Consider the following 27089-nt stretch of genomic DNA (forward strand, 5'->3'; position numbering starts at 1 on the left):
TCAGTATATTATGGAATCTACACCATACAGTTTGATTCACATCAATACTGTAATTCACTCTAAAAAAAACCACAGGCACACACAAAATAGAGAAGAAATGTGAGGTTTTAATAAATTTAAAGTATGCTATCTACTTTAAACCACAATGTATGATATATTTTAACAAAACAGCCAATTTCCAAACCCCTTTTCTAATTCTGGCACAAGGAATATTCAATCTATTCGAATCTTCTGGTTTGTAATCCTATAAATGATGCTATCATATCCAGGATCCATGTTCCAAATATTGTAAGAAGTGATAATCACAGCCAGGGCCAAGGCAATCATTATCCAAAGTATCATGTTGAAAATCACTGAATATTCAAAATTATACGCAAGGTTATAGGGACTTGCTGGGTTCTTCACTTATTTTGCCTCAAAGATAGTCCTTGTCTTCCTCATAAGGGAGGTGTCAAATGACTTAATAGTGACTAACTCTACCACTGCATTCCCACTGTAAAGATTGTACATGTTATCTGCAAACTCTTGCAGAGCGTCAACAGGATTTTAGAAGCAACTCTGAATTGTTCAGAGTCTTCCCTGTAATGCTTCCCAATTTCATCCAAACCTGCCAGCTCCAGTGAATATAAATCAGGAGAATGATCCTTGGCTAGATGCTTATGACAAGACACCAAGCTTGAAATATCATGTAGCACTTGGAGTTCAGAAAGAAAGAGCAAGTCAACTCCATTGTTCCTACTCAGAGAATTCAGGGGAAGTGAACTGAGAATGGAGTTTTCCTGAAACAAGTAATTATGGAGCTGTCCTAAGGTGACTGAAAGGTCTTCACTGAGTTTGCCTTCCCTACCAAATACACTCTTTCCTCACTAGGAGCCAACTGCAAAACAACAGGAGTTTCCTCAGAAAATAAAGAGCGAATGGAATTTGCAACACTGCCAAGACCAAACGGAACTGCATTCTCCAAAGGGTATGAAATGACACTGCCTGGTGGTAGAGCCAGTTTGTCCACTCCCTTCACCATCACCATGATGGTAGCCCGAGGACGATGAAATAGGTCACCTACTGCAAGTCCTGGCCAAGAAAGGTTTTCCTTCACAGAGAAGGCCATGGACAATGCAGCCACATCTGGGATTCACTCTCCTGGTATAGGCCAATTTCCATTTCTGAAAATAACAGACCAAGAACTAAACTTGTTCCTTCAAACACCCGCCACCAACGACAGGAGCACGGCAAACACAATCATGGTACCGCTGCGGCCACGCAGTGCAGGGCAACAAGGAGCGGGCCGGCAGGACACAGGCAAGCACTGCGGTGTGACTGGGTGACGGCATTAGGACTCATCTTGACTCCTGGGGCTTGTCCTTTCATCGCCTAAAGGAATATTTTTTTTTTAAAAAGTAAAAAATAAAATTATACCTGTATATATTGAATATTTTCTAAAAGAATATCCTCCACTATATATTTGATATAGAAATATTTTATAGATATTCCTGTGAGCAAAGATTTTGGTTGGAAAGATCTGTAGTTGCCCAATATTGGAAGAGGAATTTAAAAAAATGGTTAAATAAAAATTGAAGCATCACCTATTCTTGTCATAAATGGAAGAGAGGAGGAGCAAGGCAAGGAAAATAGTATTTTCGGGCACTGAGCATATGTCAGGATCAGGGCTAGGTGGTTAGATACACAAAGTCATTCCACCACCACCCAACCCCAATTTTATAGTGATTCAAAACAGGTTCATACAGCCTCTTTATTTTTTTTTTTTAACTAAAGTCCTCTTAATGACAAAGGAAATTGAATATGGGCTGCAAGAAATATGAAGGCATATCCCACAGCTACTACTAATCAGCGAGAAATGTCTTTATTTTTTAAATTCGTCAGGCAAATGTTTCATCCTACATCAAAATATATGTGCTTTTTGTCAGTGTAAAAAATGTTTATGACTGCTAGTAAAATTATTTTTCAGAAAGAACTGAAACACTGAGCACATCTCTCCATTTTTCACTCCAGTCTGAGGAGCATAAAAGCTAATACTAACAGAATGTGATGAGGTATGGTTTGAACACAGAGGGTCTTGACTCTAAAACTGAACTCATCCTACAATATTCTACACTAATTCTATAGTTATCAAATCTTTCCCACCAAAATCTTTGCTCACCCCTTGTTTTATCTTCCCGTTTCTTATGAATCAGTGGCATACTATCAGGCAGTTATCACCTAAAACTGAGGCCCTTTTCTTAACTGTCATTTCTGCTAGAAGTTGGCTTTATTCCTCATTGGCTCTCTTCTCTCTACCCAACATGGCCTCTAAAAATCTCTTCTATTTTCCTAATTATACTTTATCCTTCACTTTACACACCTTATGCACCCCAGGCAAAACACAAGTATCGTAGTCTGTGACTACCTTTTTATGTTTAGCCTGCCCATTAGAAGACATGTAGATCTCTTCCTTGTAGAGAATTGTATTAGTCTGTTCTCACACTGCTATACAGAACTACCTGAGACTGGGTAATTTATGAAGAAAAGAGGTTTAATTGACTCACAGTTCCACAGGCTGTACAGGAAGCATGAGTGGGAAGCCTCAGGAAACTTACAATCACATTGTAAGGCAAAGGTGAAGCAAGCACGTCTTACGTGGCAGAGCAGGAAAAGAGGTGGGGGAAGGTGCCAAACACTTTTAAATGATCAGCTCACTATCACCAGAACAGCAAGGGGGAAATTCACCCCCATGATCTAATCACCTCTCACCAGGCCCCTCCTCCAATTCGACAAGAGATTTGGGCAAGAACACAAATCCAAACCATATCAATAATTATGCTAAGAAATACATTTTTCTTCCTGTGTTACCACTTTGCCAAACATTAGCTGTCATTGACAAATCAACCTAAAACTTCTTCTCAAAAGAAAGCAAACGCAATAGTTACCTTTGTTCCCTAAAGCTCTTGTAGCCCATGGTCTGACACCCTCCCTGCTCCCATCTCCTTGGATCTTGTCTCATCTCAGAAGTCCCTGTCTGAAACCAGCCTAGGTATTCAGCTGTCAGGGACGGTTTGTTCTCACCTGTCTTGAATGCCTAATCCAATGTTTTTACGTTGCTGGTCCACATTTTATTTTACTTCTTCTAAGTTCATTATTTACTTGTTTATACATCTTTTTACATTATTTTACTTAGTTCTTTTTATTCATCTCTTTTAAAAATACTTCATTTCCTAAACTCTTTATCCAATTTGTTTTATTATTTAACACTTTACTGTGTTCCTTTTATTCCTTTTGTTTTTTGCAATCAATTTTAGTTAATTTTTTTTCTTTCAGCCTCTCCATGTTAAATAGTAGGTCAGACCCACAAAGGAGAATAAAGAAAGAGGATGACTTGTGTCTACTGGAGGAAATGTACTAATCAGAAAAACACACAAAAAAATTATAGCTATGTTAAGTGTTACCAAGAAGAGGTATGCAGTTTCAGGAAAACATGTGACTGAGTCATTATCCTAGTCAGAGAAGTTAGCAAAAGCTTCCCTAAAGAAGAGATGAACTCTTCTCATGGAAGGATGAAAATATGTAAGACAGTGAGTGCCACTGACACAGAGATAGTTTGTGAGGAGAGAACAAGCAACCTGACTTACAGGAGTAAAAGAAGATCACTGTGGCTGGAGCACAGAGAGAGGGAAGCATGGTATAAAACTTAGAGGTAAGTGCAGTTTGGATCATACAAGTTTTGTTGAGAATTTTAGTGTGTATCTTAAAACCAAATGGAAGCCATTCAAATGCTTCAGCAAAGGTAAGAGGAGTAATGTGAGGATATTTGCATTTGAAATCTTACTCCTCTGCGTATTCGCTGTGCGACACGACTTTGGACAAGTTTCTCAATCTCTCTTAGCCTCATCTGTGAAATGGCAAGAACAATAGTCATTACATTAGCAGTCGTATAAGAAGTAGTAATGGTAATAATAGGTAAGCTTTATGGACCTGGCACTAGACAGTGTCTCACGGATTGTCTCTTTTAATCCTCTGTGATGTACATACTATTACTATCAGCCCTATTTTTCAAGTGAAGAAAATAAGGCACAAAAATCAAGTGAAAGAAACAAAACAGTAAGTGGTGGATTATCTATTTCATAGGATTTTGTGAAGATTAAAAGTGTTGCTAGACTAAACTAGTTACCACAGAATTCAGGACATAGTAAGCATTTGATAAACCTTAATGTGTTTGAGGTTCCAGTTTCAAATAAAATTATGAGTCAGATTTTTAAAAACATTATCCTAGGTTGAAATCTCATCAATGACAATTTCTTTTTCTTGTGGCCAATTTTGTCATACTCATGTCTTATGCTTATTTTTAAACACATTATGAGCCCTTTCAGTGGCCATGACAAACCTACGAGCACTTTCAATTCACTTGGGCTCCCATAGTACTTGTTAGCTACATGAGCTTTAGTCCTCTTACTGTCTACGCCTCAACAACCCTGTCCTCCTCTCCCTATCAAGCCTTTCCACTGGGCTTGCTGGTATGGTAAATCTGTTTTCCTAACTCTTAACTTCTTCACTAAATACTCCTTCCAACTTCTAGCCTTAACTTAAAACTTGTTATTCCCTGAGGATATTGTTTTTCCTGCAGCTGCTCAAATAGGCGTTTCCTACTACACATCCCTCCTCTCCTTGTTCTCCAGTACTACTTCCAGTCCATTATTCCTTCAAATTAATGTAAAAATAAATTAGCTCCTTTGAAGCCCATGTGTCTGCCTGTATCATGTCCTGCTCTCCTATTCCCTGCCATCCACAAACCTTGTATCATCCACAATCAAGGGACTTTTACATGTACACAGCCCACACAACATCCTTTTCTCTTGGGGTTATGGATCCAACTTAATTGACCTCCACATTTATTCCACTCAAGTGAAACACCAGAATAGAGGTCATCAATAGGGCCCATGGGCCAAATTGAGGCTAAAAATGTTGTTTTGTTTGGTCCAGGAAAATTTAAAAATATATACTTTACATGACTGGCACTGAGTCACCATAAATCCATACTCATATATGAGAATCTCTAAAAAGGCACTTTCTTCACTAATTATATAAATGAGTTCTAGCAATCACCCGGTACCCTTCAATCTCAAATTACTCTCTCAAGGTTACTTTGTATAACCCAACTAGAATAAAAAAAGTTCTTGCCAGTAGCAGAGTACTTCCTGACACAACATCAATTTTGAGAGTCATTCTGTTTCATGATAAACTGACACACCTTTCTTGTTCCTTGCCCGGCATAGATGGCAAGCTCTGACTTTGACTCTAAAGTCTAGAAGAGTCTGCAAGCACTATGACATCATCTGCTCTCTTTATGGTACTTTTAACAATTTTTAATTTTTTTCATTATGAAAATGCATGTTTATAATAGAAGAGCTGAGATTGTTTTTTAATTGAAGAAAATAAAATCTTACATCACCCCACCACACAGAGACAACCTCTGTTAATATTTGGGTGCAATGTCTTCCCATCTTTACTCAGTGCAATTCCTTCCTATATATGTGATCATGCCCTATGGGCAACAAGTACTATGTTTTTCACATAAAAATTATTACATAAGTATTTTTCTGTTGTTACAGTCTCTTATACTGTTTTGAGATATAGTTCATATATCATAAAGTTCACCATTTTAATACGTGCAATTTGATGGATTTTAGTATGTTTGTGAGGTTGTGCAAAATGGCCACTAATTTTAGAACAGTTTCATCACCTCCAAAAAACCCATACCCAATAGCAATAATTCCCCATTCCCCTCTCTCTCTATCCCCTACCAACTACTAATCTACTTTCCAACTCTATAAATTTGTATTCTGGACATTTTGTATAAACAGATTCATACTATATGTGGTCTTTTGTGTTTTACTTCTTTCTCTTAGCATGTTTTCAAGGTTCATCAATGTTGTAGCATGTATCAGTATTTTGTTCCTTTTTATGGCTGAATAATATTCATTTGCATGGATATACCAAATTTTGTTTATCCGTTCATCAGTTGATGGACATTTGCATTGTTTCCAATTTGAGGCTGCTATGAATAATACAGCTATCCTTCATGTACAAGTTTTTGTGTGAACATGTGCTTTCAATTCTCTTAGGCATATACACTGGATTAAAATTTCTGGGTCACATGTTTGATGTTGAGGAACTGACAATCTGTTTTCCAAAATAGGTGCATCATTGTATATTCTCACCAACAACAATTTTAAAATTATGGCCATCTTAGTAGGTATGAAATGGTACTTTATTGTGATTTCGATTTGTATTTCCATCCATAAGTACTAACAATATTGAGCATCTTTTCATGCATTTATTGGCATTCATATGTCTTTGGAAAAATATCTATTTCAATTCGATGTACACTTTAAAAATTGGGTTGTTTTTTATTATTGATTTGTAAGAGTTCTTTATATATTCTAGATACTAGATCCTTATCAGATTTATGAGTTTCAAATATTTTCTCCCATTCTGTGGGTTGTCTTTTCACTTTCTTGAGAATGTCCTTTCTTTATGGGACTTTTATGAGAAGGGCTTGAATGTCACTTTATAACCATGCTTTCCTCAGTTGGTCTTTCTCTGAAGATCATAGAGTAAATGTTTCTCACAAATCACAAGGAACTGTCCTCATTCCTGACCTATGGCAGCTGACACTCATGTAGGTCTTTCAAAAGAGCCTGTAGGCCCTCTTCAGTTTTGACCTCATTGCAGTACACTATTATTCTCTTAACTACTGTGATACCTGAGTACTAGTTTTATAAAATTTCCAGTGCCCTAGTTTAAATAAATAATCTAGCTCTATATCCTTTTGAATCGTAATTAATTTTTAGTGAAGGTAAATATCATGCCAGGATTTATAATAATTTTGGATTCCTCCAATGAAAAACTTGTATCTTTACACTAACTTAAGGGTAAAAGAGTAGCTCAATATCAGCAAGATACAGTATTGTAGTATACTTCTGGCTTCTTACTAATGTATAATTGACGATTTCCAGCTACTTTATTTATTCAAAACTATTTACTGACTTATTATCAGGATCTATACATTTTACTGGTTATTAAGGATACAGCTGTAAATAGAATTAATATGGCTTCTGTCCTCATAGATATTTTGGTTCCATAGGTGAGTAGGCAAGCACCCATGTTAATATGGGAGCTATAGTGTTCTGAGAGCAAACAAAAGAGGGACATTACCTGTATATGAATGCACAGCAAACTTCTTCAAGGAGAAAATGACTAACCTGAAACTATTTGAATAGATTAATGGGACTATACCAAAATGGGGGTAAAGTGGTAACATACTGGAGGAAGAATATTCTAAGGAAAGGAAACTCTACATTCAGAAGGCCAGATAGGGGGCAAAAGAGCATGCTGTTAAGTTTAAGAAATTTAAGGATCTTCCAACTCCTGGTTGATATGATGAAGTAAAAACTGACAAGCAATTTAAGGACATTTAAATCTAAATAAATGTTCCTATTGCAAAGAAAAATGCAGATATATGTTCCAATAGATTAAATTGAGACCTAGTTACATTCTTTATTGACATATGTCATTGATATAAATGATGTATGACTGGATTAATGGGAAAAGTTCTGAGATGCAATAACTTCTGGGGTCCTTTATTTGGGAAGGAGGTTTAATTGACTCACAGTTCTGCATGGCTGGGAAGGCCTCAGGAAACATACAGTCATGGTGGAAGGGAAGCAAACACGTTCTTCTTCACATGGTGGCAGCAGAAAGAAGTGCTGGGTAAAAGGGGGAAAAGTCCCTTATAAAATCATCAGATATCATGAGAACTCATTCACTATCAGGAAAACAGCATGGAGGTAACTACTTTGCTGATTAAATTACCTCCCGCCGGGCACAGTGGCGCATGCCTGTAATCCCAGCACTTTGGGAGGCTGAGGTAGGCGATCACCTGAGGTTGGGAGTTCGAGACCAGCCTAACCAACATGGAGAAACCCTGTCTCTACTAAAAATACAAAATTAGCCGGGCATGGTGGTGCACGCCTATTATGCCAGCTACTCAGGAGGCTGAGGCAGGATAATTGCTTGAACACAGGAGGTGGAGGTTGTGGTGAGCCGAGATCGTGCCATTGGACTCCAGCCTGGGCAACAAGAGTGAAACTGCGTCTCAAAAAAAAAAAAAAAAAAAAAATCTCCCACTGGCTCCCTCCCATGTCACTTGGGGAATATGGGAACTACAATTCAATATGAGATTTTGGTGGGGACACAGCCAAACTATACCAATGGCCATTATTATGCTGATGTACATTCTTTCTGTACCTAATTTGTTGAGTTTTTATCATTGAAGAATGTTGAATTGTGTCAAATACTTCTTCTGCATCTATTGAAATGATCATGTTTTTTCCTTCATTCTGTTAATGTGTCACTTTTATGTTGAGCCATTATTGCATCCCAGGGATAAATACCACTTGATCAAGGCTTGTGATCCTTTTAATATGTTTTTGAATTCAATTTGCCAGTCTTTTTGTTTTGTTTTTACGATTTTTGTATCTATGTTCATCAGGGATATTAGCCTGTAATTTTTTTTTTTTCTTCAGTATCCTGGTCTGGCTTTGGTATCAGGGTAATGCTGGGCTCATGAAGAGTTTGGAGGTATTTCTTTCTCTTTGAGTTTTTGGAACAGTTTGAGAAGGATTAGTATTAATTGTTCTTTAAATATTGGTAGTATTTACTAGTAAAAGCTCTGGTCCTGGACTTTTCTTTGTTGTGAAGTTTTTCATTACTAATTCAACTCCTTGTTTTTTTATTTTAGTTCAGATCAGACTTTGTTTTTTACATGATTCAGTTTTGATTGGTTGTATGCTTATAGAAGTTTATCCATTTCTTCTAAGTTATCCAACTTATCAGTGTATAGTTGTTCATAGTATAGTCATCCCTCAGGATCCACAGGGGTTTGGTTCCAGGACCACCCATGGGTACCAAAATCCACACATACTCAAGTCCCAGAGTAGGCCCTGTGGAACTTGTGAATATTAAAATTGGGCCCTTCATATAAGAAGGTTTTGCATCTCATGAATACTCTTATTTTTCATTCATGTTTGGTTTCAGATGCTGAACTCATGCATATGGAGGGCAGACTGTATTTATTGAAAAAAAAAATCCACATGTAAGTAGACTCACACAGTTCAAAGCCATGTTGTTTAAGGGTCAACTGTAGTCTCTTGCAATCTTTTGTTTTTCTGTAGTATCAAATGTAATGTTTCCTGTTTCATTTCTGGTTTTGAGTCTTCTCTATTGTTTTCTTAGTCTAGCTAAAGGTTTGCCAGCTTTTTTTTTCTCCTTCGCAAACAAACAAACAAACAAAAAAACCACACAACTTTTAGTTTCATTGATTTTTTTTCAAGCATCTATTTCATTTATTTTGGCTCTTATCTTTATCATTTTCTTCCTTCTGCTAGCCCAAACTAACCTTAGGCTTAGCTTGTTCTTCCTTTTCTACTTCTTTGAGGTGGAAAGTTAGATTGTTTATTTGAGAGTTTTCTTTTTTCTTAATGTAGGTGTTTATAAGTTTCACTCTTAGAACTGCTTTTGCTGTATTCTGTAAGTTTCGGTGTTTTGTGTTTCCATTTTATTTTGTATCAATATGTTTTTAAATTTCCCTTTTGACTTTTCTTTTTTGAACCACTGGTTGTTCAGGAGTGTGTTGCTTAATCTTCATATGTTTGTAAATTTTTCAATATTCTCCCTGTTATTGATTTCTAGCTTCATACCATTTCAGTTAGAAAAAATACTTGGTATAACATCAATCTTTTCAAATTTTAAAAGATTTGTTTGTGGCCAAATGTATGATCTAGCCTAGAAAATGTTTCAAAGAAGAGCTTCAATCTTATGATTGGTGATTGACTTCTGGTATACTTTTACTCAAGGCTAGGGCTTTCTGAGTCACATGGGATTTTTATTAGGACCCTTCCTATTTTGAGGTACTTATAACTTTAATTTTTATGTTTCTGTCTCACAAGTCTAAGGATCTGCTCTGCTCATCTTATCAGCATTTCAGCAGCTGCTTTCTAATAAGTAACTATTTTTAGGGAGAAGCTCCCACAAATGCCAGGATATCTTTTTGTGACTCTTTCTTCTTGCAGATCATGGCAACACAATTCCTTACACACACACTTTGTAGCTCTTCTGCGCATTCAGAACAGACGTTCTTGTTTAAAAACATTTTGTTGTATCTTTCTCAGTAGGAGAGTTGGTTTGAATCACTTAATACACTATTACTTATACTGGAACTTCTCCATGCAAATTTTAGAAATTTTTATATGGTTGATTTAACCTTTCTTTTGCCTTAATTACTTGTAAATTCTGATTCATGGGAAATGCTATTTCCCATTTTACTGTTATTTAGAAGTTTGTTTGCATTTTGGTATAGTACTTTCATAGTTTCAATTTTTATACTGAAACCTTTGATCCATTTGGAATTTATCTAGATCTGCTGAGAAGTTTATATGAAACTTTTATTTTTGATGTTCACCTCTTTATCCATTCCCGTTTGCTGGATGGTCTATCTTTTTGCCATGGACTAGAAATTTTATCTTTTTATATAGTAAATTTGCCTGTAACTTTGGATCCATTTCTGAATTTTCTATTGTTTTGTTTCATTGTGTGTCTCTGTTCACGTGTCTGGGTGACACTCTTTTTAATGGCTTTATTTAGGCTTGTCATACAGTACTCTGTGTACATTTAAAGTGTATAATTTGATCAGTTATGACATATGTACACCCTGATGAAACCATCAGTATAATCAAAGTAATGAACAAAAGTTTTCTTGTGCCCTTTTGTAATTTATCACACTTCCCCTACCCTTGTCCCCCAGCTGTCTCCACACAACAAACTGATTGGCTTTCTGTTATTATAACTTGCAGTTTTTAGAATTTTGATCAGATAGAACAGAGTCCTTTTGTATTTTACTCAACATGCTATTTTATGACTCATTTATGTTGTTGCTTTTATCATCAATTTGCTCTATTATTTGTGTGGTAGTAGTAGTATTTTATTATACAAACATACAAATTATTTATCCATTTATCGGTTTTTGGAGGTTTGGGTTGTTTCCAGTGTTTGGCTATTACAAGTAAATCTGTCATGATCTTTTGTATATATAAGACTATATAGATATACACTTTTATTTCTCTTGGGTAAGGATGGAATGGTTAGTTTGTATGGTATGTGAAAATTCAACGTTTTTGGAAATTGCTCAACTATTTTCCAAAGTGCTATACCAGTTTACATTCCCACAAGAAGTGTATGAGATTTTCAGTTTATCTATGTCCTCATAAACACTTGATATTGTTTGTCTTTATACTTTTGGTTATTCTAATGGATGCATAGTGGTATCTCATTGTGGTTTTAATTTGCATCTTCCTTAAAATGCAAATTAAAGATAAAAAAGATCTTTCCCTGTGCTCATCTTCTTTCATGAAGTATCTACTTAAATATTTTTTTCATTTTATATTAGTATATATGTTTCGTCTCATTGATTAGTTAAGAGTTCTTTTTATATTCTAGATATAAGTTCTTTGCCAGATATATGCTTGCCAAATGTCTTTCACCAATGTGTGGCCTGCTTTTTTATTTTCTTAACATTGTCTTTTGAAAAAAAAAATTTTAATATTGATGCATTTCAATTTGTTGATTCTTTAATTCTATAGATTAATTTGATAAAAATTAACATATTCATAATATGGATTTTTCCAATTTATGAATATGGCATATTATTGTCTGAAATAACCCCCAAATTTTATAAGCTAAAACCTAATCCCCTTTGTGGTGGCATTAAGAGGCAAGGCATTTTGGGAAGTGATTTTCATGAGAGCTCCACCTTATAATAAAAGGACCAGAAGTAACTAGCTTAGCCCTTCTGCCTTCTGCCACATGAGCACACAGTATTCACCTCTTCTGCCATGTGAGGACACAGCAAGAAAGCCCTTACCAGACACTGAATGCTGGCCCCTTGATCTTGGACTTCCCAGACTTCAGAACTGTGAGAAATAAATTTCTATTGTATATAAGTTACCCAATCTGTGATGTCTTATTACAGTGGCACAGACTAAGGAAGCACATTTCTTCAATTATTAAGTCTTCTTTAATTTCTCGGAAGTCTGTTTTAGAGGTGGTGGTTAGGAAACAATGGCTGTTGGTATGCCAAATCCAACCTGTGGTTTATTTGGTGTGGATCACAAAATAATTTTTACAGTTTTAACGTGTTGTTAGAATGCAGAAAAAAGTGGGATAAACACTAAAATATTTCATATTTGCTTCTTATAAAAAAGTTTTCCAGCCCCTGTCATAGAGAATTGTGTATAAATGTTGAACATAATTCATTAGCTTCACTTCCAGGTATTTTACGTTTGTGATGCTACTGAAAAACATCCGTTTATGATTAAGCTTATTTAAAATGTTATATTTCTGGTACAAAGTATTTGCTCAATATATATTCTATTGAATAAATGAAGAAAAACATTTTCATCTTTAGAAATAAACTTGTGAAACAGCTTGTTAAAGATGTTAAGGCCATGAGAGATCAGCAAAAGGAAGACACTGGAAAGAGATTCTAGAGTGTGTAGCTCTCCTTTCTTTCTTGGCCTTCTGCAGACTATACTCTCTCTTATGGGCCCTTGTCCCACCTGTTACTTTCTCTGACAAAAACTTTTGGCATCTTAGAGACATGTATGTTGGTACTACATGAATGAAGAAATCATATGACATTGTTTTCAAGTTTTATTTTCTTAATTTTCATTGCTGGTGTATTAGTCATGGTTTTCCAGACAAGCAGAAGCAATAGGCTCTTAGATAGGTAGACTGATTGTTTGATTGACTGGAAGGAATTGGCTCACATGATTGTGGGGGTTGGCCAGTCTGAAATCCGTGGGACAGGTCCACAGATGGGAAATCCTGGTAAGAGCTGATGTTTCAGTCTTGAGACTGAATTCCGCAGGACAGCAAGCTGAAAACTCAGTTAGGGTTTCTACCTTGAATTCCTGGAGATAATTTCTTTTTCTTCATGAAAACTGTCCTTGCTCTTAAGGCCTTCAACTGATTGAATGACGCCTACCACATTATGGAGGGTAATTTTCTTTACTGAAAGTCTACTTATTTGCCTGTTAATCACATATAAAACACCCCTCCACAGCAACATCCTCAGGGTGTTTGACCACATAATTGGGCACCACAGCCCAGCCAAGTTGACAAATAAAATGAACCATCACAGTTGTTACGGGTAAATACTATTTTATTTTGTACTTCAATGTTACATCCTGCAACTTCATTAACTAATAATTTCTCCATAGGGAAAAAATGGTGAATAGGGGGCAGGACTAACTTGCAGCTCCCACTTGGATGGACAGAGCAGTGTGTGGAGGCTCACATTGTGAACTTTTACTCCAAGAACTACCATAGGAACATACCAGGAAAGCTGAGATAATTCACAGACCCTTTGAAAGAAGCAGATAGCTGCCCTGGGATACAGTGGAAAAACTGTGAATGCCCAAAGTGTGAACGTGTAAAAGGGGGATCATCTGCCTCCAAATACATACCCCCACTGGGGAACCTGAAGGTCCAGATCACAGGGGAAGGATTTGGACTTACCTGGAGCTGAGACAAATTTAGAGAGCTGAGCGAAATACAGGAGTAGAAGACGCAGCAAGAAGAGCCCTATGCGCATTCTTGGTCCCCAGGGAAGCCATTTCTGACTTTGTCTCACAGGGGTTTTTGGAAAGGGCTGCCAGGGGAACTGGGAAAAGACCGCAGGAGAGGCCAGGTGTTGTGGCTCACACCTGTAATCCCAGCACTTCGGGAGGCTGAGGCAGGCAGACAACCTGAGGTAAGAAGTTCAAGACCAGCCTGGCCAACATGGGGAAACCCTGTCCCTACTAAAAATACAAAAAAATTAGCCAGGCATGGTGGCACTCGCCTGTAGTCCCAGCTACTCAGGAGGCTAAGGCAGGAGAACTGCTTGAGCCTGGGAGGTGGAGGTTGCAGTGAGCCAAGATCGCCACCACTGAACTCCAGCCTGGGCAACAGAGCGAGACTTCGTCTCAAAAAAACAAAACAAAACAAAACAAAAACAAAAACAAAACAAAAATGGCAAGAGAAGGAAACTTCTAGCTGAACAACTTTGATTGAATGCAAAGTTTCTGGACAGAACCTGGGAGAGGGAGCAAATCGGGAGTGCAGACACAGCACAGAAGCTGAGGCATGTGGGGAGGCATGAAACCTGAAAGCCACGCTTGCTTTCTCAGTTGGGAGGCTAGTAGCCTAGGGTAAGTTCTCAGCCCTGCTCACATGCCATCTGGAAATAAACTTGATGCTGTTGGCAGGGCATGGTGGAAGTGAGACTGGCCTTTTGGGCTGTGTGGGAGTGGGGTGAGGTCTGTAAGTGCTAGCTTTCTCTCACTTTCTTGGTGACCTACATGCAGCAGAGGCAGCCATAATTCCCCTGGGAACGTAACTCCATTGGCCTGAGAACCACACCCCCATCCCTACAGCAGCCACAGCAAACACTGACCAAGGAGAGTCTGAGCTCAGACACACCTAACCGTACCCCCACCTGATGGTCTTTCTCTACCTGCCCTGGTAGCCAAAGACAATGCACATAGTTCTTTGGGAGCTCTATGGCTCGTCTAATGCCTGAGCCTAGGGCAAGTTTGTATCCTTCCCACACAACCGGAGGTGATGTGGTCTTGAAAGCATCACCTCCTGGCTAGAGGCCAACCAACAGAAAACCAGAACATTTAATAAAAATACAACCAAGTACCCTCACAGAGTCCACTTCACTCCCCTGCTACCTACACCACAGCAGGTGCTGGTATCCACAGCTGAGAAACCTGAAGACAGTTCACATCACAGGACTCTGCGCAGACACTTCTGGAGCCTGGTAGCTCCACTGGGTGGCTACATCCAGAAGAAAAATAAAAATCATTGCAGTTTGGCTCTGAGGAAACCACATACCTAGGGGAAGGGAGAGAGCACCACAATAAGGGAGCACTCCATGGGATGGAGGAATCTGAATAGCAGCCCTTGAGCCCCAGATCTTCTCTCTAACATAGTCTACCCAAAAGAGAAGTAACCAGAAAAACAATTCTGGTAATATGGCAAAACAAGGTTCTTTAACAACACAAAAAGATCACACTAGCTCAACATCAATGGATCCAAACCAAGAAGAAAACTCTGAATTGCCAGAAAAGGAATTCAGAAAGTTGATTATTAAGTAATCAAGGAGGTACCAGAGAAAGGTGAAGTCCAACTTAGTGAAATATAAAAACAGATACAAGATATGAAGGGAACAATCTTCAGTGAAATAGATAGTATAAATAAAAAAAATCACAACTTCTGGAAATGAAGGACATACTTAGAGAAATGCAAAATACACTGGAAAAACTCAGCAATAGAATTGAACAGGCAGAAGAAAGAAATTCAGAGCTCAAAGACAAGGCTTTTGAATTAACTCAATCCAACCAAGACAAAGAAAAAATAATTTAAAAAAAGAACATCCAAGAAGTTTGGGATTATGTTAAATGACCAAACCTAGGAATAACTGGTGTTCCTAAGGAAGAAGAGAAATCTAAAAGTTTGGAAAACACATTTAAGGGACTAATCGAAAAAAAATTTCCCCAGTTTTGCTAGGGACATAAACATCCAAATACAAGAAGCTCAAAGAACACCTGGGAAATTTATTGCAAAAAGATAATCACCTAGGCACATAGTCATAAAGTTATCTAAAGTCTAGATGAAGGAAAGAATCTTAAGAGCCATGAGGCAAAAGTATCAGGTAACCCATGAAAGAAAACCTATCAGAATAACAGCAGATTTCTCAGCAGAAACCCTACAAGCTAGAGGAGATTGGGGCCCTATCTTTGCCTTCCTTAAACAAAATAATTATCAGCCAAGAATTTTGTATCCAGCAAAACTAAGATTCATAACTGAAGGAAAGATACAGTCTTTTTTCAGGCAAACAAATGCTGAGAGAATTCACCACTACCAAGCACTACAAGAACTGCTAAAAAGAGCTCTAAATCTTGGAACAAATCCTCAAAATACACCAAAATAAAACCTCCTTAAAGCATAAATCTCACAGTACCTATAAAATAAAAACCCAATGAAAAAAAAAAAGCAAGGTATTCAGGCAACAAATAGCACAATGAATAGAATAGTACCTCACATCTCAATAGTAATGTTGAATGTAAATGGCCAAAATGCTCCACTTAAAAGATACAGAATGGCAGAATGGATAAGAACTCACCAACCAAGTGTTTGCTGTCTTCAAGAGACTCAACATATAAGGAAGGGCTGGAAAAAGATATTCCATGCAAATGGACACCAAAAGCAAGGAGGAATAGCTATTCATATATCAGACAAAACAAACTTTAAAGCAACAGCAGTTAAAAAAGACAAAGAGGGAAATTATATAATGATAAAAGGCCTTGTCCAACAGGAAAATATCACAGTCCTAAATATACATACACCTAATACTGGAGCTTCTACATTTACAAAACAATTACTACTAGACCTAAGAAATGAGATAGATGGCAACACAGTAATATTGGGGGACTTCAATACTCCACTGACAGCACTAGACAGGTTATCAAGACAGAAATTAAACAAAGAAAAAATGGATTTAAACTATACTTTAGAACAAATGGACTTAAAAGATATTTACAGAACATTCTACCCAACAACTACAGAATATATCATCAGCACATGGTACATTCTCCAAGACAGACCATATGATAGGCCACAAAATGAGTCTCAATAAATTTAAGAAAACTGAAATTATAAAAGTACTCTTTCAGATCACAGTGAAATAAAATTAGAAATCAACTCCAAAAGAAACCCTCAAAACCATGGAAATTAAATAACTTGCTCCTGAATGATCATTGGGTCAACAATGAAATCAAGATAGAAATTTAAAAATTCTCTGAACTGAACAATAACAGTGACACAACCTATCAAAACCTCTGGGATACAGCAAAAGCAGTGCTAAGAGGAAAGTTCATAGCCTTAAATGCCTACATCGAAAAGTCTGAAAGAGCACAAATAGACAATCTATGGTCACATCTCAAGGAACTAAAGAAACAAGAACAAACCAAACCTAAACCCAGCAGAAGAAAAGAAGTAACAAAGATCAGAGCAGAACTAAATGATATTGAAACAAAAAAATACAAAAGATAAATAAAACAAAAAGCTGGTTCTTTGAAAAGATAAATAAAATTGATAGACCGCTAGTGAGGAGGTTAAACGAGAAAAAGGAGAAGATCAAATTAAGCACAATTAGAAATGAAATGGGAGATATTACAACTGATACCACAGAAATACAAAAGATAATTGAAGGCTACTGTGTACATCTTTATGTGCATAAACTAGAAAACCTAGAGGAGATGGATAAATACCTGGAAATGTACAACTCTCCCAGTTTAAACCAGGAAGAATTAGAAACTCTGAAGGGACCAATAACAAGTAGTGAAATTGAAATGGTAATTTAAAAACTGCCTACAAAAAAAAAAAAAAAAAGTCCAGGACCAGATGGATTCGCAGCTGAATTCTATCAGACATTGAATGAGAAATTGGTACCAATCCTATTGACATTATTCCACAAGACAGAGAAAGAGGGAATCCTCCCTAAATAATTCTATGAAGCCAGTATCACCCTAATACCAAAACCAGGAAAGGATATAACAGAAAAAGAACACTACAGATCAATATCCCTGATGAAAACAGATGCAAAAATCCTCAACAAAATACTAGTTAACCAAATCCAACAGCATATGGAAAAGATAATCCACCATGATCCAATGGGTTTCATACCAGAGATGCAGGGATGGTTTAACATACGCAAGTCAATAAATGTGATACACCACATAAACAGAATTCAAAACAAAAGTCACATGATCATCTTAATAGACACACAAAATGCATTTTACAAAATCCCACATCCCTTTATGATTGAAACCTTCAGCAAAATCGGCATAGAAGGGACACACCTTAACATAATAAAAGCTGTCTACGACAAATTCACAGCCAACATTATATTGAATGGGGAAAAGTTGAAAGCATTCCCCCTGAGAACTGGAACAAAATAAGGATGCCCACTCTCACCACTTCTATTCAACACAGTACTGGAAGTCCGAGCCAGAACAATCAGACGAGAAATAAATAAAGGACATCCAAATCAGTGAAGAAGTCAAACTGTTGCTGCTTGCTGATGATATGATACCTAGAAAACCCTACACATTACTCCAAAAAGCTCCTAGAATTGATAAATGAATTAAGCAAAGTTTCAGGATACAAAATTAATGTACACAAATCAGTAGCTTTGCTATACACCAACAGCGTCCAAGCTGAGAATCAAATCAGTAACTCAACCCCTTTTACAATAGCTGCAAAAAAAAAATAAAATTCTTAGGAATACACCAAACCAAGGAGGTGATCCTCATCTCTCACCTTATAAAAAAACTAACTCAAGATGCATCAAAGACTTAAATCTAAGACGTGAAACCATAAAAATTCTAGAAGATAACATTGGAAAAACTCTTACAGACATTGGCTTAGGCAAAGACTTCATGACCAAGAACCCAAAAGCAAATGCAACAAAAACAAAGATAAATAGATGGGGTTTAATTAAAGTACAATTTTCTGCACAGCAAAAGAAACAATCAGCAGAGTATACAGACAACCCACAGAGTGGGAGAAAATCTCCGAAATCTCTACATCTGATGAAGGACTAATATCCAGAATCTACAAGGAACTCAAACAAATTGGTAAGAAAAAAATTCCATCAAAAAGTGGGCTACAGACATGAATAGATAATCCTCAAAAGAAGATATACAAATGGCCAACAAACACGAAAAAATGCTCAACATCACTAATGATCAGGGAAATAAAAATCAAAAGCACAATGTGATACCACCTTAATCCTGCAAGAATGGCCATAATAAAAAAAAAAAAAATAATAGATGTTGGCTGGGACATGGTGAAAAGGGAACACTTTTACACTACTGGTGGGAATGTGAACTAGTACAACCGCTATGGAAAAGCGGAGGAGATTCCTTAAAGAACTACCAGTTAATCCAGCAATCCCACTCCTGGGGATCTACCCAGAGGAAAAGAAGTCATTATACGAAAAATATATTTGCACACGCAGGCTTGTAGCAGCACAATTCGCAATTGCAAAAATATGGAACCAGCCCAAGTGCCCATCAATCAATGAGTAGATAAAGAAATTGTAGTATACATACATATTATGGATTACTACTCAGCTATAAAAAGGAATAAAATAATGGCATTCGCAGCAACATGGATTGGAGACTATTATTCTAAGTGAAGTAACTCAGGAATGGAAAACCAAATATCATATGTTCTCACTCATAAATGGGAGCTAAACTATGAGGATGCAAAGGCATAAGAATAATACAATGGACTCTGGGGATTCAGGGAAAGGGTGGGAGGGGGGTGAGGGATAAAAGGCTACACATTAGGTATAGTGTGTACTACTTGGATGATGGGTGCACCAAAATCTCAGAAATCACCACTAAAGAACTTATTCACATAACCAAATACCACCTGTTCCCCCAAACATATTGAAATTAAAGTCAAAAGTAATTAATCCATAGGATTTAAAACCGTTTTTTCTAAATATCTAAATATGTCACCAACATACTTAAAACATATAATGATTAATTTTAGTCTTCCTTTCCAAAACTTATACATTCTATTTCTTACTTATGCTTATTTCTCCTAGGTAAGGCCTCTATTAAAATGTCAAGTAGGCCAGTCGCCATGGCTCACACCTATAATCCCAGCTCTTTGGGAGGCCAAGGCGGGTGGATCACCTGAGGTCAGGAGCTCAAGACCAGCCTGGCCAACATAATGAAAGCCCCTCTCTACTAAAAATACAAAAATTAGCCCGGTGTGGTAGCATGCGCCTGTAGTCACACTACTCGGGAGGCTGAGGCTGAGGCAGGAGAACTGCTTAAACCCGGGAGGCGGAGGTTGCAGTGAGCCAAGATAGCACCACTGCACTCCAGCCTGCGCGACAGAGCGAGACTGTCTCAAAAAAAGAAAAAAAAGTCAAGTAATGATAGAAGGCATACTTGGTTTATTCTCAAATTCCGTGGAAGTTTTCAATCTTTCATTAAGTGTGATATTTGCTCCATTTAGAAATTTTTCAGTAGCTTCTATTTATATTAAGCCATTTTCTAATCCTTGTTTGAGATTTTAAAAAAATCATGTGTTAAATTTATCAAATATTTTTCTGCATCTATTGAGATGATCAATGGTTTTCATCTTTCATTCTGTTAATACGAAGAATTACACGTTTATTTTTAAATGCTAACTAAATCTTTCATTCCTTTATTAAATCCAGTTCAGTTGTATCTCTCTCTCTCTCCGTCACACACACACACACACACACACACACACACACACCACAAACACATCACTTGTAGGTCTACGATTTTTGCACCTAATTTTATGAGTTTGACCTATAATGTTCATTTCCTGCAACGTATTTTCAAGTTTGGGTATAATCATTATGCTTGTCTCACGAGATGTGACCTGCCCCTGCCACCCATTTTAAATTTTTTGAAGAGTTGGGTAAAACTGGCAATATCAAATCTTTCCAAAATTTTCTAAACCTTTACATATCCCAACACCCAAATTTTTGTTCTATTGGTTCTCTTTATTGTATATTTCACTATTTCATTATTTGCTGTTATCAGAATTTTTTCTATTTCTTTGGATTTATATTTTTCTATCTTGGATCAGCCCTTCTGTTTTAATAAAAACACATTTCCATCAACGTTCTAAGTACTAAGATAATGATAGCTTTCACTTCTAAATTATTCTTTTAATCTGCTTAGTTATTTTTGATAATTTTTTCATTTTCCTTTATTTCTTTAAATATACTTGTTTCTGATAATTGCAATATCTGCAGACTACCATCCTTTTTCTATCTTGGTTTTACATTTTTCTCCCTTTTCAGTGTGGCTAGTTTTTGTGGGATGAGTCTCACAGGTGATATGAATCTTTGTGCAAATCCATGTGAATGTGAGTTTTTGCTAGGAATTTTCATGAAAGGCTTAAAAATTTTATTTTTTCAATTCCCAAGAAAATCGGAGACAGGCAAGTTTCTTCATAGCCTCCTCCTGTTTGCCGGTGGGGAGTCCACCTCTGCAGGAGTTCTTCCATGGAGTGCTGCCCTTCTAGTTGTCAGGTTATATGTGTATGGGAGGGACGAGAGGGTGGGGGAAGAGAATTAGGCCACCCATCCTATTTTGTCTCAGCCTTCATCTTATATTCCTTATGCCTGTAAAATCACACGCTCTAGGACCTTGCTCTTCATAATACGAGTCCTCAGATAAATGATATCAGCACCTCCTGGGACTCAGAAATCCAAAATCTCAGGCACTAGCTCCAAAAGTTGTCCTTGTGGATTTTTCTTTACTTTTTGTTTCGGCTTCCTTTCCTGTCCTACCAGCTTTACGCTTATATAAACATTTTTCTATTTTTTTTCTGTGTACAATGATAGATATAAATTTTTTTTTCTTAGTAATCGCGTTTAGATTTAACCGTTTAAGTCAGAAAAATAACGAAACGAGATCAGCATCGCTGGGTTCTTTCGTGCACGCCAGTAGGTTAGCTGGGACTGGCTTCTGGCAGTTGCTGTTTGGTAGATTACAAACTATTAAATACACCAGTGAGGATGAAATCCATTCGTGCCACTGCACCTCGGTAAACTACTTCTAAACTCTGCGTCCATCCTCCCCTCTCCCATTGCCCTCCCTCAGCAAAAGCCTCACGGTTTCGATCGGCGTAGGCCACCGAGCCACTGCGAAAACCCGGAGTAACGGATTCGGTGTGTAGCTAGGGTCTCCGAGGGAGCACGGGGAACTTAAGGAGCATGCGTAAAGCGGCGTGCGCGCACATGCGCACTCGTTCGCGCAGGGCCGCGCGCAGGTCTCTCAGGAGGGCTTGGAGGCTGCGCGAGCGGTTGACGTGTTCGGTGGCTGCGGAGGCGGCGGAGCTCTGGGAGGGGAAGGAGCGGAGGGAGGGGAGGGGGTGGTGAGGTGGGGGGCTGAACCCGGAAGTGGGTAGGCGCAGGAGCGAGCGCGCCCAGAGTGGAGCTCAGCTGCTGGGAGCCAGCGGGGGAGCCTTGGGTTCCCGGTAATGGATCTGTGGGGCGTTTTCCCAGGGAAACTGGGTGGGAAGGGTAGCGGGATCGCCGACTACAAGCGCATTCTCCGCCTTGCCAGGGCCTGGGAAAGCTCTTCTGCTTCCTTTAGTCGTCCCTCTGGTTGACCCCACTTCTGCTCTGCGCCCCTCCTGGGGCCGTTTCTCACCGGGTGGCTTTGGCTGAGGGACGCTCTCTATTCCTGAAGAGCTGTGCCTTGCCTGCCCTAGGAAAGCATGTTAATGGAGAGACTCGGATCTCGCGGCCGCCACGGCCTTTTTGTCACCATCCCAGCACCCCTAAACCACGACTTCAGCCTCCTCAACCCGCACCGTCAACGATCTTGGAAGATCTCTCCCATTTCTGCCCGGGTATTTTCACCCTGTTCGTGAATCAGGCCTGGAAGGTGTGCCTGGGTTCCTTTAAAATTATTCTTTTGTTGGCTGCCTTTTCTAAACCCGGCCCTCCTTGTTCTCCGCCCCAAAATCTTTGCCACGAATGAGTGTAAGCTGTGATTTTATCATCATTCAGTTATAATTAGAAAGAATTCGTTGATGATTGCCGTTGGCTGATTTAGCATTGCTTTGCCATGGAGTTATTTTACGTGGTTCTCACTCTTTTGCAGACCATGAAACCCTTGGGCACGCCCCTTCAGAAGCTGTTATCCAAGACAATCTAGTTTTCCTTTATAAATCACTTAAGACACTTATGAAGTTTCTTGTTCTGAAATTGCTGTACTGCAATGAAGAAGAGGAGAAAGGTTACTTCAAATCTTGAGAAGATCCATCTAGGCTATCATAAAGATTCTTCAGAAGGAAATGTTGCAGTGGAGTGTGACCAAGTGACCTATACTCATTCTGCAGGAAGACCAACTCCTGAAGCTCTTCACTGTTACCAGGAACTTCCTCCCTCTCCAGATCAGAGAAAGCTTTTAAGTTCTTTGCAGTATAATAAGAATTTGCTAAAATATTTAAATGATGATAGGCAGAAGCAACCATCTTTTTGTGATTTGCTTATCATAGTGGAAGGAAAAGAATTTAGTGCACATAAAGTAGTCGTTGCTGTCGGCAGTAGTTATTTTCATGCGTGTTTGAGCAAAAATCCAAGCACTGATGTTGTCACCCTGGATCACGTAACACATTCAGTTTTTCAGCATTTGCTTGAATTTCTTTACACATCAGAATTTTTTGTGTACAAATATGAAATACCTCTTGTTTTAGAGGCTGCAAAATTTTTGGACATTATAGATGCAGTGAAGTTGTTAAATAACGAAAATGTTGCCCCTTTTCATTCAGAGCTAACTGAAAAGTCATCACCAGAAGAAACACTAAATGAATTAACTGGAAGACTATCAAATAATCATCAGTGCAAATTCTGTAGTAGACATTTTTGTTATAAAAAGTCTTTAGAGAATCATTTGGCTAAAACCCATAGGTCCCTTTTATTAGGGAAAAAACATGGGTTAAAAATGCTGGAGAGAAGTTTCTCCGCAAGAAGATCAAAAAGGAATCGGAAGTGCCCTGTTAAGTTTGATGACACCAGCGATGATGAACAGGAAAGTGGTGATGGGTCAGACAATTTGAATCAAGAAAATTTTGATAAGGAAAAGTCAGATAGAAATGATTCTGAGGACCCTGGAAGTGAATATAATGCTGAAGAAGATGAGCTAGAGGAGGAGATGTCAGATGAGTACTCTGACATTGAAGAACAAAGTGAAAAGGATCATAATGATGCAGAAGAAGAACCTGAGGCGGGTGATTCTGTAGGAAATGTTCATGAGGGGTTAACTCCAGTGGTCATTCAGAACAGCAACAAAAAAATATTGCAGTGTCCTAAATGTGATAAAACATTTGACCGAATAGGTAAGAAAAGAAAACTGGTTTTCTATCTCTAATCACTTACTTTTCATGGATATTTTAAAGGTGATAAATAAAAACTAAACTTGGAAAGTAACTTCTAAAAAGACTGCTTAAGTAGGGAGAATACCTTGGTTTTCAATAGTGTTTATCCTGTTACTTTAAAGTTGTTGTGATTCAGGAATTAATTTAAGTATTTATATTAGCCTTTACTTTTCTTCATGTCCCAGTGACACATCATTAGATCATGTATTTGCTATGAAAGACTCCAGAGTGTCAATAATTATCATGCAGAGCTTTGATTTGTATGCCGGTTTAATTCCAGTGATAAATACTATTTTTAACTCATTAAAAAAGTGGATTATATTAGATTTAATAATGTGTATACTGTTTTCCCCGTGCATGGTAATATATGAGTTATAAATGTTGTCACTTTTCCAGTATCTAGCACTATTTAATAGAAAGGGGATGTTTTATATTAAACTATGGTGAAGGATAAAATTGAAATGAATGGAATTTAATACTGTAGATAGAGACTTTAGGTAGTATCCTAGTTAGTAGCACTCTGGTTATATTATACATGTGACTTTAGCCAAAAGGCCAAGAAGCTTTGGTTGTTACAATAATGAATACATCAACTTTTTTTCTTTTAGAAAAGAATTTGTAGGAAATGTAGTCTATCACTTTAAGTTTTATGTCAGTACATGTTTAATTTCAAGTTGTCTAATATTTGCTAGGTAAGATAATTCTTGGAAGTGTCTGAGATGAACTGTTCTAATGTACACTTTTCAGTTGCAACAATTAAGCTTCCAGGTAAATTGAAGTTATGAAATTGTGAAATATATTCTACCACATATAATGATAAAAAAAAATTAGTGCAATCTGACCTGGTAGAAATTACTTACCCAGTTTAATATATCCCCATATGTCTTACAGTGTTAACTTACTTATGTTATTGATATAGGCGGAAATTGGTTTTATAAGGAATTGGTGATCATTTGCTGTAAAAAGATGTTGCATTATACGCTGACATAACAGTGGCATCTGCTTTTTGCTTTTTATAATGTTTTTTGGAATAATTTTCTCTCTGAATCAGAATACTTTGGACAATCTAATTTAATAATTATTAATATTTTAACTGAGGCTGTGTGTAAACATGAATAAAATAACTTCTTCAGTAACAATTCCAAGAGCATATGTATACAAGTAAGTTGTTAAAGTTAGACTGGATAAAATGCTGTTGTAGAACTGTAAACAAATACTGTGAAGATATGTATAGAGGTGAGAACAGCTTTTGGGTTGAAGTACCTGAGAACATTGCATCTTTCCAATAGACTTCTTAGACTTTGTACTCTTAGTGCATGCTTCCTGTATTCTGCCTTAATTGTCTTAATTTGACTTGGAGATGAGTGAATAGGGATGAGTTCACAAATGGTATTGTAGGTGCAACACAAATATCTCAAACTGTCCCACTGAACATTAGTCCCGTGACATGCTATGTAAGAGAAGGCTTCTGTGTTCAAGTAAGATTGGGAACTACATAATTCACAATCGGTTTTAACTGCCCGATTCTTTAGTAAAGAAACCTGTTGATTTTGCTTAACCCAGTATTTCCTTAAATCATTTTACCGCAAGATACTTTGGAGGTACTTCTTTGAGCATCCTAGGAAACTAGAGTTTTCTGCACAATTTGGGAAAACACTGCTCAAGATTGAGGTGCTGATTTACTAAGAGGAGGACATTTTGCTCCTTCCTTCCTTCTTTCCTCCCTCCCTCTCTCCCTTCCTCCCTCCCTCCCTCCCTCCTTCCTTCCCTCTCTCCCTTCTGTCCCCTTCCCCTTCCCCTTCCTTTTTTTCCAAGTTCAGCCCAGGTAATTGTGGGAATCAGTAGGTCACATTGTAGGTTTATTTCTGACTGACCTTTCTGAATGTATTTTACATTATGTCACTCTTCTACCCATTCCTCTTTTTTGTTTAGCCCTGCTGCTTGCTTTTCACCAGTAGTTTCTCATCTCTATTACCTTAGTGTATCTATATCTATATCTAACTATATCTTATTCATATATCGCTAGTTAAAAAGCCGGAGTTATAGTAATATAAGACTGCTTGGGTTTTTTGGAATCCTGTTCTTGGGTGAGTTACTTAACCTGTCTGTGTTTTTGTTTCCTCATAAGTGAGATGATGCTAATGTGATGCTAATAGTACCTTCTCATGGGGTAGGGAAAGGTTATTACGAGGATTAAATGGGGGTAATTCTAGGGAATCACTTAAAATATTGCACAAAATGTAGGTGTTCTAGCATATTTATTGTCTCTAAGCTGCCAAACATTATTAAACAAATATGAAATGATATATTCTCTGTCATCAAGAACCTTAGAGTTTAATGGGTACATGAAAAAACACAATCATGTTACAATAAAGATAATTTTATCAGGATAAGTATAGAAGACTAAGGAAATCAGGAGAAGTGTCTCAGAGCAGATAGTATTTGAGCTGAGACTCAAAGAATAGGGAACAGTTTACGAGACAGAAGGACCAGCATGTTCAAAGGCATTGAGGTATGTTATATTCTGGAAATTGCTCAAGTGTGAGTGGTTTCAAGGTGGTCAGGGAGGCATAGTGAAAATAACAGGAGATGAAGGTGGGCAAGAAAGTGGTGGTCAGATTTCGTATGTCTTGTATGTTCTACAGAGGTGTATACTTTGGACAATCTAATTTAACTAGACTAGACTTTATTCAGTAGGTGATAGGGACTGTTGAAAAGAATTTTACAAAGGAAACCATGGCCTATAAGAATTTTAGAAAGATCATGGTGGCTTCAGTGTGGAGAAGGAAATTGGAAAAAGAGATGAAAAAAGAGCCAGGGAGACAAGAAGGAGCATATAGCAAAGGACCAGAATGATAATGTAGCTTAGACTTGGAAGATGAGTGGCGTTGGGAGTGGGATGTAGAATGAGAGTAAAGCAGAGAGTTATAATACATTGAATGTAGACTAAGTAGACTGGTGATGGGTAGAATGAAAAGAATATGTAG

At 37.6% G+C, this 27089-nt stretch overlaps 2 protein-coding genes and 1 pseudogene across 2 annotated transcripts in view; 1 reads left to right on the forward strand and 2 right to left on the reverse strand.

Moving 5' to 3' along the window:
• The window catches only part of CRB1 (crumbs cell polarity complex component 1), a 277370-nt gene extending 255449 nt beyond the window's left edge, over nucleotides 1-21921 (reverse strand). The window contains exon 1 of the mRNA XM_055378481.1: nucleotides 21831-21921. The gene's annotated coding sequence lies outside the window, so the exon portion shown is untranslated. The remainder of the gene's footprint in view (nucleotides 1-21830) is intronic.
• On the reverse strand, nucleotides 123-7927 carry LOC134759195 (renin receptor-like; annotated as a pseudogene).
• A 64-nt stretch (nucleotides 21922-21985) lies between the features above and the next one.
• ZBTB41 (zinc finger and BTB domain containing 41) overlaps nucleotides 21986-27089 on the forward strand; it is a 49803-nt gene continuing 44699 nt past the window's right edge. Inside the window, exons 1-2 of the mRNA XM_004028094.5 lie at nucleotides 21986-22194; nucleotides 22827-24063. Coding sequence (XP_004028143.2) covers nucleotides 22944-24063 — 1120 coding nt within the window. The 5' untranslated portion in view covers nucleotides 21986-22194; nucleotides 22827-22943. The remainder of the gene's footprint in view (nucleotides 22195-22826; nucleotides 24064-27089) is intronic.

The sequence above is a fragment of the Gorilla gorilla genome, chromosome 1, assembly GCF_029281585.2.
Source record: "Gorilla gorilla gorilla isolate KB3781 chromosome 1, NHGRI_mGorGor1-v2.1_pri, whole genome shotgun sequence".
In the NCBI taxonomy this organism is placed as follows: Eukaryota; Metazoa; Chordata; class Mammalia; order Primates; family Hominidae; genus Gorilla; species Gorilla gorilla.